The sequence below is a fragment of the Sinocyclocheilus grahami genome, unplaced genomic scaffold (genome assembly GCF_001515645.1).
Source record: "Sinocyclocheilus grahami isolate Dianchi unplaced genomic scaffold, SAMN03320097.WGS_v1.1 scaffold486.1, whole genome shotgun sequence".
Lineage (NCBI taxonomy): Eukaryota > Metazoa > Chordata > Actinopteri > Cypriniformes > Cyprinidae > Sinocyclocheilus > Sinocyclocheilus grahami.
This window is the reverse complement of record NW_015505665.1, coordinates 604,192-617,574: the sequence shown is the minus strand read 5'-3', so window position 1 is coordinate 617,574 and position 13,383 is coordinate 604,192. Positions and strand designations below refer to the sequence as shown.

The 13,383-nt window shown below is 37.2% G+C and overlaps 1 protein-coding gene across 1 annotated transcript in view; it reads left to right on the top strand.

Moving 5' to 3' along the window:
• The window catches only part of LOC107553916 (myocyte-specific enhancer factor 2C-like), a 73,723-nt gene that overhangs the window by 55,554 nt on the left and 4,786 nt on the right, over positions 1–13,383 (top strand). Inside the window, exons 4-5 of the mRNA XM_016236263.1 lie at positions 4,624–4,768; positions 5,646–5,720. Coding sequence (XP_016091749.1) covers positions 4,624–4,768; positions 5,646–5,720 — 220 coding nt within the window. The remainder of the gene's footprint in view (positions 1–4,623; positions 4,769–5,645; positions 5,721–13,383) is intronic.

Genomic DNA, 13,383 nt, shown 5'->3' with positions numbered 1-13,383 from the left:
AGATACAATAGCGAGGGCTAGGCTGAGACAGAACGTGGGATGGGCAGGAGGTCAAGGCAGGCAGCAGACAGACACAGTAGAAGAACAATCCAAGTCAGGGCAGGCAGAGACAGATCAGAATACGATAAACAGTCCAAGGTCAAACGAATAGGCAAGATACAGGGTAAACGCTCAGAAGTGACAGCCGGGGCAAATCAAGACTTCACAGTGAGTAGCTGTGAGTGTTTGGCTTATATGTGTGTGTGCGTGATTCAATGCAGGTGTGTGCGTGCAATCAGTCCCAGGTATGAGGCATGATGGGAACTGGACTCCGAATGGATGTCAATATTCAGGAGAGAGTTCCCTCTGGTGGTGAGGAGGAGGCGGTACGGAAGCCTCCTCTGTAACACCGCTCATCCCTCCACAGTTCTCTATTGACTATCTCTGTGCATTTTAGCTTTTTATCAATCCCCACTTAAGTCCCATACTTAGAAACAGACCCCTGTAGACTAATGGGGAACAAATGGATCTGTTGTCACTGGTCGACCTTGAAACATTCCAAGTTGTCCACAAGTTGAACAAATTAATACAAATTTAATTTAATTTATTTATAAAATGTAAATTGTATGATTATAACATTTATTCATTATTACCTGTTTTAATATATAAATTATATAATTATAATAAATGTATGTGTTGTTTAATTAGATCTTTTTAAAGTCTCAAATATTTATTAGCGATGAGATTAAATAAAGGTCAAATGAAGACTTTTGCTTGAATCTACTTCTACTGAGAAACTGAACCTGGTAATTAAAATATGCTCATATTTGCCAAGATGCCAAAGTTTGCAATCAAAAGTAAAAAAAAATTTCATTAACATTTTCCAAGATCACATTATCTGAGTTGTACTAATTAATTTTATTGCTCTGTGCTCTTACTGTATGTCAGTTATCTCACTTTTTTTATTTATTTAAATGAACCTGAGAAAAAGATGATGCTTCAGAGACATATAATTGAGACCTCCACTTAGGCTCCTGAGCTATGAAAGAGCAACATGTGAGCATTTTTTTTTTCTCTGAGTAATGGGTGTTTGTCTTTAGCATACATCCTGTGAGTGGCTAACTCTATATATAAAGTCTATATGTGTGTGTGTGTCAGAGAAAGAGAGAGAGAGAGAGGGCTGGTGACAGGTGTGGATACTCTGACAGGTGCACATATCTGGAATGAGTGGCGTTAGCGGCAGACCTTTAGGGTGTTCACAGCGGCTGCATGCTGGGTCTTAAACTGCCTATCCCTGCTTGAGCGCTCACTCAGCCAGCATGCCCTCCCATCAGCACTCTGCCTCAGATTGACATTGGCCACTCTACACCCTAAATATTCCCTCCACCCCATTGCCGAGGCAATACCTGAGTTCTGTTGTTAGGAGGCAACCTATCATTTGAGGCAAAAAATAAAGTAACCAATTTTATTGAACTCAGAAATTGTTAGTAAATTTCACAAACAATTACAGAGAAATGGTAAAGTACACTCTTAAAAATAAAGGTGCTTCACGATGCCATAGAAAAACCTTTTTGTTTAAATGGTTCCATAAAGAACCTTTAACATCTGAAGAACATTTCTGTTTCACAAAAGGTTCTTTGGGGCGAAAGAAGGTTCTTCAGATTATAAAAAGGTAAGAAAGAGATGGTTCTTTAAAGAACCTTTGACTGAATTGTTCTTTGTGGAACCAAAAATGGTTCTTCTATGGCATCGCTTGAAGAAACTTTTGAAGCACCTTTATTTTTAAGAGTGTAACTAATTTAATTTAACGTGAAGTATAAAACGTATTTTCTTGTAAAACATACTCCAGTAATTTTTATTTTTATTTTCAACTTTGAAACTATTTTTCATTTATTTATTTTGTTTTTATTTCTATTTATGTATGTATGTGTGTGTGTGTATGTGGGTGTGTGTGTATTTATGAACATTATGAAGTTGTTTACTTTGTCTTTTTAATGACTGACACATCTCAAAATTTCCATAATTTTCTATTTAATTCGCCCAAAACAACCATGCCGGTACTCGTCTTCAAAGCATTTGATCAGCTCAATATGTATAAAGGAATAAAAAAACTCTCATCACGCATTGTCGCTCTCCACACAATCCCTCAACACCTAAAAGAAGCATGTCATAGCAAAGAAAAGAGGATGAGAAACCTGTCTTCATCAAGCCCTCACGTCAGCAGAGTAAATTAATTATCGTGTGATTGATGCAGCAGGCAGATGAAGGCAGAGAAGGACTATGTGTGAGGGCTGCACATATGTTAACTGGTGGCTAATATCCCGCCACGCCATACTTAGAGAAAGTTGATCCAGTGGAACGTCTCACTTTGATGAAACGTCAGACTCCTCAAGAACCTTGTGCAGATAATTACACGAGAGAGTTGAAGATTTTTTGTGGGTCTGTGGTGCAGCATGTGGCAGTGTGCCTCAAGTGTTTATTTCATCTTTAACTACATTCAATGAACACAATGGTGTGTAGTAAATTATTAATAATTTAAGATGTGGCAAGGTTTTTTTTTTTAAGTGTTAATTCTAAAGTAACATTTCCAAGTTGGCAGACACTCTCTCATAGGCCGACTCTACTGTGAGAGGAAGATCTCATTCCTACTAGAAGGTGGCCATCAGGTGGCAGAGAAAGAAACTGCTACTTTAAAATATCAGCAGAGCCCACAATTCTTTCTTTTTATGTTACACTAGCTTGTTTGCTTAAGCTTAGCACAACGTTTCAGCTTCATCCCATTTTTGGTTCATGTTCTTAATGGTTATATATATATCAAAAGTATAATTTTAGGTTGACTGGGTGTCTCTCTGTTAATCTATTTGCACCAGCTTTATAGGCATCTCTGTACTGTGGCCTGTTCCACTCTGCTAAAATCACATTTAGAATTTTTTTCTCTTTGGTACCCAGACCTGGTTAAATATTAGCGTTTGAATTTTAGGTTGGCCCTTCCTGCGTGTGTATCCTGTTGTCTCTACAGCGTCTTTTAAAACAGCTTACAAGGAATATGTATGATAATTTTATATTACATCAATATAAATAACATGAAATGAAAATAATCTAAAAGCAAGCAAGACTTGATGTGTGTCACAGAATTAGGAGAAATAAACTTTACTGTCTGTCTGTCTATCAATCATCTATCTATATGTCTATTTGTCTACCTGCCAGTGCTGTATGAAATAAGCAATAATTTCCAGTCAGTTGAAAGTTTTCAAATCTTACATGATTTTGAGAAGTTAAGGATGTTTCAAAGCAAAATACTGATGTACATTTGTGTGGTTAAAGATTTGTCCAGTGAGCTACAGTGTTTTATTGGTTAGGAGAATTAGGTTGGGTTGGGTGAAGTGGTAAATGATGGTGGTGAAGATAGTGGTCACAGTGACTGAGTTATATTTTCCCGGTTAGAGAGTACAGTAGCACAAAGAGAAAGGCACCATGCAGAAGATGCCTAGGCTCACGTACACATAAAGATGTGGAAATCTTTTCCATTTAAAAACAAATAAAATAAAGACACAAGAGAGTCCAGGAAAGTTGCACAAAAATGCTAAAGATTCTTCATGTTCGGTTTGTATTGAATCGTGCACTTAGTAGTTTTGTTATTAACCTCTTATTTTCCTATAATTTTTAATACATTTTATTAATTAAAGCAGGTTGATATTATTGAAGCAGTATCCTTCTTTTTTTGTCAGAATCTAAACATGCACTTTTTTTTTATTTAATAGCATGCTTGAATTTTACTCCAGCAAAAAATACAACAAATGGTTGGTGTAATCAGATTAGAAATTGGTTTATAACCAGTTCTCATAAGATTAGAGAAAGTCATGAAGCATCAAACTAATATTTTTCAAGCTATTAAAAGGGCCTCGGGGTCCCTGAGACTCCAAAGAGAACATGAGGGTAAAGACGGAAGGATGAACACCTAACGAAAGTGAAGCTGTGCCCACCAAGACCTTAAATTATTTGGCTGCCTCAAGCTATGATTGCTGTGGCCTTGTGAGTTAATGAAGAATGAAAGAGTGAGAAAGAGCGAGAGGCTCCTCTTCAGTTCCTGTCAGTTGATGCTTTCCCAGATGAGCACTTACAGACCCTCAAGACACAGGGCTACAATTAGGGGCTATTTTGTCCTTAAACATAAACATAATATGAAGGAGGAAGGAGTCTCTTCAAGGTTAAGACTGTGTCTTTTGGAGTGATTCGAACAAGAGGATTTACAGAGATTTAGAGAGTTTAGAGTCATCTCGGCTTGTTCATTTATGGTAGATAACAGAGAAAATGTCATGAAAATGACAATGAAAATGTCATGTCATTGCATGCAACATATTAGTCAATATGTCTATCTTGTTTTTTCCCACTTCTCCTTTGTATTCAGTGTGTTTAACTCTTAGTCGTCACCATTATTATTGTAGTTTACATTACTAATTATTATCTTAATGGTATATATACATATACATATACATATACATATATATATATATATATATATATATATATATATATATATATATATTAAATATATAAATATATATATATATATATATATATATATATATATATATATATATATATATATATATATATATATATATTGTTTCTGTTTCTAACCAGGCTGTGCCCTCCTCCACCTACGAGATGCCCATCCCCATGAATAACCAGATATACCCAGGCAATCATAACCTGCTTCCACTGGCCCACCACGGCCTGCAGAGAAACAGCATGTCACCCGGGGTCACACACAGACCACCTAGTGCAGGTAAAAACAAAATTTTTCTGGAATTTTTTTTTTTATTAAAATAAAATATCTTGCATTGCCTCTGAATCAACTTTTCTGTTCTGCTGATGCAAGCAACACTGAAAAAAAAAGTGAAGTGAAAATCGTTGCACGCCTTTTTTTTCAGTGAAACCCACGGAGGCAAGAAAAAATACTATTTTAAAATAATAATTAAAAATACTACTTAAAATTACAAATTCTCTTTCATGCTGGCTTCATATTTTAAATATGTACCTGAATAATTAACTATTATTAATATTTAATTTAATAATCAGCATTCCTCTATATTTCTATCCATTCATCCTTTCGTCTGTAATTCCTGTGACCGATGTTCGTACAGCACGATCCTGCTGGCCGTTTGTGGTCATTGTGTTGTCTTGCTTCATTAGATAGAGTCTCTCACCCACAGCTCTGTCATTAAAACTGCTTTCTCCTGATGCAATCAGCTCTGTATTCCAGGAGCGCTTGTCTAAATATGAGTTTTGGCCCAGCCTGCACGCCTCTGACCGCACTTGCTCCCGTGCATGCTTAAAAATAAAAATGTGTAATTTTTCTTGGACACCATGACCGAGCCCAGCCGGCCACATCGCTTCCCCCTCAGAAAAGTGTGCTGAGGTGGAAAAGGACAGTGTTTTGTTCTTCTTAGACAAACACACACACGTCTCTGTCACGTTTTATTTGTCTTTTGGTCTCCATCGCTATTAAACGTGCTGGGAGGGAGGAAGATCTCTGTGGCTTGAGGGCGTTGAATAAATGACCTGACAGCTTTAAGAAGGAAGATTGTGTGGTAGGATGTGGATGTCAGTTCCAATGAAGTGACTGAAATCTCTCTCTTGCTGTCTTTCTCTTCCCATGCTAGGTGGTCTGATGGGCACTGATCTCTCCACTGGCGCGGGCACCAGTGCTGGTAAGGACGGCATCCCCATATACTACAGTATGTTCCCTCTCCATCACAACTTTTACTCAGCCAATAACAGCACAAATTCTCTTCCAGCTCTAACCAGCCTCACAGATATTCAGCTGAAAATTCTGTTTGTATAAACTGGGCTTGTATTCACAGTCATTTCTTAGCAGACTTCAGTCATTAAGTGAATTAGGCTGAACTGGATTGGTTCAAACCCAACAGCCACAGTAATTGAAAACTGTTTGTTTTTTTTCTTTTTCTTTTTTCACTCCAATTCTTGCAAAATAATTTCTTAACAATTTTGTTTTTGTTCTAATGTGTGTATCATTCAGCATATACACTACCTTCAAAAGTTTGATAAGAACATTTTAATGTTTTTGAAAGTCACTTATGCTTTCTGATGATGCATTTATTCGATCAAAAATACAGTAAAAAGAGTATCATTATGAAATAGTATTACAATTTAAAAATAAACTGTATAATTTTATAAAATAACTGTTTTAATATATTTTAAAATATATAAATGTTTTAATGTATTATATTTAATAATTGATTTAAAAATATTATATATTTTAAAATATATAAATTTTTTAATGTATTATATTTAATAATTGATTTAAAAATATTTTTCCTATGATCGCGAAGCTGAATTTCCAGCAGCCATTACTCCAGTCTTCAGTGTCACATGATTCTTCAGAAATCAGTATGCTGATTTCTTATCATTATCTATGATTGAAACAGTTGTACTGATGAATTTAAGACTTATTTGATGAATAGGCAGTTCAGAAGAACAGCATTTATGTGAAATAGAAATATTTTGTAACAATAGAAATGTCTTTACTGTCATTTTTATCAATTTAATGCATCCTTGCTGAATTAAAACTATTAATTTCTTACGAAAAAAAATCTTAATGACACTAAACCTTTTAGTTTTAGCATTAAACAATTGTCTTGCTGAATTTGTCAGGTTTGGTGAAATCACATGCTCACACTCATCTTGTGTGCTCTTTAATATAGTTTGTCCCTATAAGATTTGTAAATATCAGGGTTTTTTATTAGTAAAGAGGTAAACAAGCATATTGGCATTAGCCAGATGCTGTACTGTTTGTCCTGTGTCCTCTGTTTGTTTGCTTCAGCTCATCTGAACATGATAGCACACAACTCTCTTCTCACCCTGTACTTCTGCTTTATGTCTTTTGTAGGATAACAACTAAAACATATTTGGACTACTTTACCATCTAGTAGCCCAATCCTTTTGAGAAGTTTGTATAAGAGTTTCTGTATACAAAAACAATCCACTTGATATACAGTCACAGTGGTGCTTTGACTTGTGGTTGCCTCTGAGTCTCTGGGTATATGTAGATGTCTGTGTATGCATGTCTGTGCATCTGTTTGCATCTGTGTGTGTATGAAGGTCTGCCGGTCTTAACCACTAGCCAGTGGTCACTGCAAAATGGCATGGATATTTAAAGCGGGACTGTCGATGTTTTGAACTTGGCTTTTGGGTTGCTGGGACACAGCTGGGTAACCTTGTCTGGCCTGGGGTCTATTGTATGAGGGTGAGGGTGAGGTCTGTCAACTGACCTCCTCTCCACACTGTCTGGAATGCACAAAAGTACCACTTGTTAGTGTGGCCCTGCTGTCCACGTTCAGGGTCTACAGCCATCAAATATAGCCATTGTGCCCACTACAGGCTAACACAGGGCGCAGTGTGGAGTTGATGTAGGCCACAACTCTGGAAACAAGAGTCGAAGAGAGTCAAACGACACAAACAGCCTCAGTTTTAATGGTCTAATAGAGAAAATGACAGGAATATTCATGAGTCTTGTTTCCTCTCTCTCTTTAGCCTTAGTTAAAGCTTGATTTTATTTAGTATTTTTCTTGTTTAAAAATGACTGATTTCTTTTTAAGTATGTATATATTATGTATATAGATGGATGGATGGATGGATAGATAAGTAAAAATTAATTGAATTAGCATTGAATTAACAATGAACAGAATTAAATATATAAATTCAATAATAAATAAAACGATAGATAGATAGATAGATAGATAGATAGATAGATAGATAGATAGATAGATAGATAGATAGATAGATAGATAGATAGATAGATAGATAGATAGATAGATATTAATACCATTCTCAAAAGTATTTAAAAAATATATACATTTATTTAGCAAGAATGCATTACATTATTCAGAGGTGAGAGTAAAGTTAAAACATTCTGTTTCAAATAAATGTTATCTTTTGAACTTTTTTTTAAAAAGTGGTTTAAGTGGTGTTTTGCCAGCATGTTCCAGCAAAAGTGTGTCATGGTGATGTTTGTCGCAGGCAGTTATTTGTTCGGCCGGCACACTGGCATTCTCAGACAACCGCAAATCCTCTGCTACATGTATTTATGTATCTGTGACACATAGGGTTGTGCTTTGAGATATGGAGAGGTCAGCCAACACAATTGAGAAAGTGAAGCAGCCAGTCTTTTTTTTACCTCTTAGGTGGAGTCTCATAGCAGGTCCGTTGAGTTTTTCTTTCTGCGTCGTTTTTTGTTGTTAATTTACTGTTTCTGGGCATCTGCTCCTACCACACCTCTGCAGTTTACGGGTCCTTGAAGTTGCAATACATGTGGAATTCTTTCAGTTGCTAGAACCAGGGCTTGCCTAAAACCTCAACACCGAATCAACAAACACGGACAGCAGGATTAAATGATTAAATGCCGTTACACCACAACAAGAAATCAGAGATGTTCCAACTCGCAGGGAAAGCGAGCGTGTATTTAACCACACTAGCCGGTCAGCTTGCTTTGACCCTGAGTGGAAACTTAGACCAAGCCCATTTACAGTTAAGCCTCCTCTGCGGAGCCCCAGAAATAGAATCGGCTCCTTTATCATGTGTACACATCAGGCGAATTGTGTGTGAGGAGGGGACCACTTGTTTCTGGGCAGCTGTAATTTTAGTACTTCCCCATTGTGAGGGCGATAGCTGGGCCACAAGCGCACAGGGAAGAGACTTGTGTGGCTTTTGCAAGGGAAACAGCGTTAGTCAGAAGATGGACATTGTTGTGGCCTAGCGCACTGGTTTTGGCTCTGAGATGCTGTTTTCAATGACTTCTAGAACAAACAACTGTAAAAGTCAGTGGATAGCATGAGAGAAATTAGTTTTGTGCTACTTATTAGCCACCTGAATCCCAGCTGTGCTGCTTCTGATCCATAAATCAAGTCGCTGTGGCTCATTCATCAGCAGTGTCTAGCACACGTCCTTAGATGAACTTGTCGCCTCCGTCTGTCTGCTCTCGATGGGACATTTTAACTCTTGCGTGGTGTTGCTGATCACTAACGACAGCAGCCTGGTTGTTAAATACACCTTGGCCTGTGTGATTCGAGCATACTGTACTGTACTTTAATTAAATAAACAGTCCAACTATCATGCATGATCCTACGCAGACGCTACACTGCACACATCACGAAATCACAGGTTTCTATGGTTACCAGAGCAGAACTAAGGCCAGTCTGTATGAATGGTTCTATTGCTCAGTCCTTTTGTGCTGTGATTTTCTCATTGTGATTGTGCATTTGTCAAACAGCTTGAACCTAAAAAGTTTAAATGCACAAATATATACTGAATCTTATATGTGGCCCAAGTTGTTGAAAGACTTTAAATTAATATTTTGACTTCAGTACAAGACACGAGTACACATATAAAAAAATCAAGGTTAGACACATAATGGAAGTGAATGGGAATGATTTTTGAGGATTTAAAAGCAGAAATGTGAATCACATAATTTTATATGTATTATTTAAGAGAAAGAAAAGCAGGGATGAGTTGTTGTTGTTGTTTTTTTTGTTAATCAACATTATGCCACAAGTGCTGTGGATTGAGCTCAACTTGTACTGAACTCTTAATATTCCTTTAAGTGTGGAAATGTATTTTTATCAAATGCATGGGATCAAATGCAGTGTTAATTCCTCATATCCACTGTGAACAATGAAGTGTGGCTGTTTAAGTGTTTAGAGAAGAGCTCAAGCCAGCTGTTTTTCGAGCCTCGTACTTCACTATGTATGAGGAGACAGGAAATGCATCAGTGCACATGGCACATAGCATCCATCCACTCACACTTGTACAAACACAATCTCACAATCACAGTTACTCTTCCTGGTTCTCGACTCATGTCCTCCTTTTTTTCCTTGAATCGTGCAAATTACGCTTTCAAGAATTCTCATTTGAAAACAACAAAAACCATCGCCTTCAAATTAAAGAAAAATCACCACGGCGAAGCTGCCAAGGACGACATCTGCGTCTAGTTTTCCTCTTGAGTGTATGATTGGGAAATTCATTTGTGTCTACCGTATAATTCCTAACCCTCTTTTAAGTGGCAAAAGCCATGCAGCACTCCACAATTTCCCCCTTGAAAGCAAGAAAAAAAAAAAGGATTTGGATTGAAACAAAGACTCTATACTTCTTTCCTCCAATCCTTCTTATTTTTTTCCCAGTATAATGTACCCCACTGGGTCTTGGGAGATGATGAAGTCGGGTTAGCAATTGTGGATGAGGAATAAAGATTGCTTGTCTGATCCACTTCTGGTAGTCAGAGAAAGCCACATGTGCACACATGTATTTATCATTGATTGCCAAATGATGGCCTTCAGTGTCAATAGTTAAGGGCCATGGATTTTATGTCATTTATAGAGCCTGCTGCCTTGGGAAATGAGATGTGATAGTGGCAACCTTCCCATTGTGCTCCAGATGGGACTTGAAGTGATCCTTTACAGTTGAAATAAAGGGTCCTGAAATGACTGGAATGCAATTTCTTCAAATATAACTTGTAAATTAAATGTAATGGATTTTTTTTTTTTTCGTTTTTTATTATTGTTTGAACAGAAATTATATATATATATATATATATATATAGTTATAGACCATAACTGATTATAACATACTGACACTTTTCTGATATCATTTGTCGCATATGTGCTAGTGATGGGAAGTGCGGATCATTTTACCGACTCGGACCTTTGAGTCTCGTTCAGCAAAATGAACAAATCTTTTTTCGAGTCATTTCGTTCATTTTAGCAAAATATAATTAAAATGTTACGTGTTACTTCCCTAATACGTCTACTACTTACGCAAATGTTGATCACACTACAAATGATACAAAACTGCTATAAGAAACAGAAAAGATTAATTCTTTGTTTACCTGGGTCTTCAGTCTATGATTAGCTCACCTCACCTCTTATCTGACAAGTCTTTGGGTTTGGACTTATGGGGCTGTCACGTGATGAATGAACGACTCAAACCCGAAGACTCGAGAGATGAACTAATCAATTCTCTTTCCGGCTCAGACTGCATTGGTTAAACTTATGGGGCTGTCACGTGATGAATGAACGACTCAAACCCGAAGACTCGAGAGATGAACTAATCAATTCTCTTTCCGGCTCAGACTGCATTGGTTAAACTTATGGGGCTGTCACGTGATGAACGAACGACTCGGAAAAACCCGAAGGCTCGAAACAGGTGAACTACTTGACTAATTCCAGTACAACCTATATGATGTTGCGCATGCGCGACTGAACGAATCACTCCCCGAGACGACTCGTTCTTCCCGAGTCACATTAAAGATTCGTTCAAAATGAACGAATCATTCAAGAATGACCCAACACTAGTTGATTGATAACAAATATGATGCAGGGCAACAACTCACTGCATGATGGAGGCAAGAAAACGTTGTTAGAATGTCCCTAAAATTCAAGATATGGGACAAAAATGCCACTGTTTGAGTTTTATCTCATATTTACATCATATAGTTAAGCAATATCACACGAGCAATAGGCTAAGTGCAATATCACACGAGTGCAAATGTGACACTGATCTTATACAACAGTTCAGTAAGTAAGAAGTTAATATTGTATTTTAGACACAATGTTGTCTGTTTTGCTCAATTTTGGCAACAAAAATATAAAGACAAAGCAGAACTGATCGTCTCCAAGCAACACACAGCGGCATTTAATTTCTTAATGGACGTTTTGAACGAATTGGGTGAAGTTGAACCGTTTGGCTCGTTCAACCATTGGCCATAGGCGCGTTGGATTTGAAGCGGTGCTGCACAGATCGATCGGTGTATGACATCAAAGTACCGCGAGAGCGATTCAAAAACATGCAGTGTCGCCTGCTCTCTATAGCGCTCACAGTACTTTGATGTCGCACACCGATCAGTCTGATGAGGATGATCCGCTTCAAGTCGAACAAGCCTAATGATTCAATGGACCATTCTTAAAGAACCATTTACTTCACTCCTGAATGAATCAGCCATTTGAACGAATCACATGAATGAATAAATGACTCGATGACTTAATCATTAAGACATTTACCACCACCTACTGGCAGTTTTATTTTATTATTTTGAATATCATTTCATTAAAGAAATAATTTCATATTTCCATAGTAATAATAATACAATCAATCAAATAAATTATTAAAGGTATAATTCACCCACCCAAAAATGACAGTTGTGTCATCATTTACTCACCCTTATGGTCCAAAAGAGTATATGTAATACATTTCATCAAAAAATATTTCTTGCTGAAGCTACTTTTTGTAACGTTTGGAAGTAATTTCTCAGCCAAATTTGATGCGCGATTAATTTGTGATTAATTAGATTAATTAATCACCACATCATGTGCTTACCAGTCCTAATATATATATATATATATATATATATATATAAAAGAGCTTTCTAATGAAGTTTTTACTGTTTCACTCTCATTTGATATTAGATCTTAAGCACCAATAGTTACCAATGCCACCTGTCTCTATTCATCAAACACCTGCTTTCTTTCCGCAAAACCACGAGAGGAACATTTACCCACATTTTCATCTCTCAACTTCTTTAAAGACACATGATGCTGCAACAGTTTGCTTAGAAACAGAAACATTATCAAGCAATCTGTCATGAATTCAGCTTTGCTTAAAGGGATAGTTCACCCAAAAAGGAAATCTGATGTTTGTCTGCTTACCCCCAGGGCATCCAAGATGTAGGTGACTTTGTTTCTTCAGTAGAACACAAATGATGATTTTTAACTGTTGCAGTCTATCAGTCTTATAATGCATGACAATGGTAACAAAATCTATGAGAGTAAAAAAAACATGCACAGACAAATCAAAATTAAACCCTGCGGCTCGTGACGACACATTGATGTCCTAAAACACGAAACGATCGGTTTGTGCGAGTAACCGAACAGTATTTATATAATTTTTTACCTCTAATACACCACGATGTCTAAACTACGCGCTCTGGCGTAGTTTACATTAATGGGTGTGTTGATATCCAGCCGAAGAGCAATCAACTATAACTTCAGGCGAGCAGGCTCAGAAGTTGGGAATACGTGGAAAGTCACCACTCCCGAATGAGTTCGCGCGAGAGAACGTAATCTTTTAGTTTTAAGTCGATTTGAACAATCCGGATAAGCGCAAGTAAGTACCATTTCGATTAGCCGTCGTACCTACAATGACTGTGCACTGTGTAAACAATGAGTGATGTATACGCGCGAGAGATCACTTCTGGCGCTTGCGTAAACTACACCAGAGCGCATACACACCTCACGCACCGGATGCCTGCGCGTGCTCAAAGCAGTTGGAAATAGTGGTGTATTAGAGGTAAAAAATTATATAAATACTGTTCGGTTTCTCACACAAACCGAT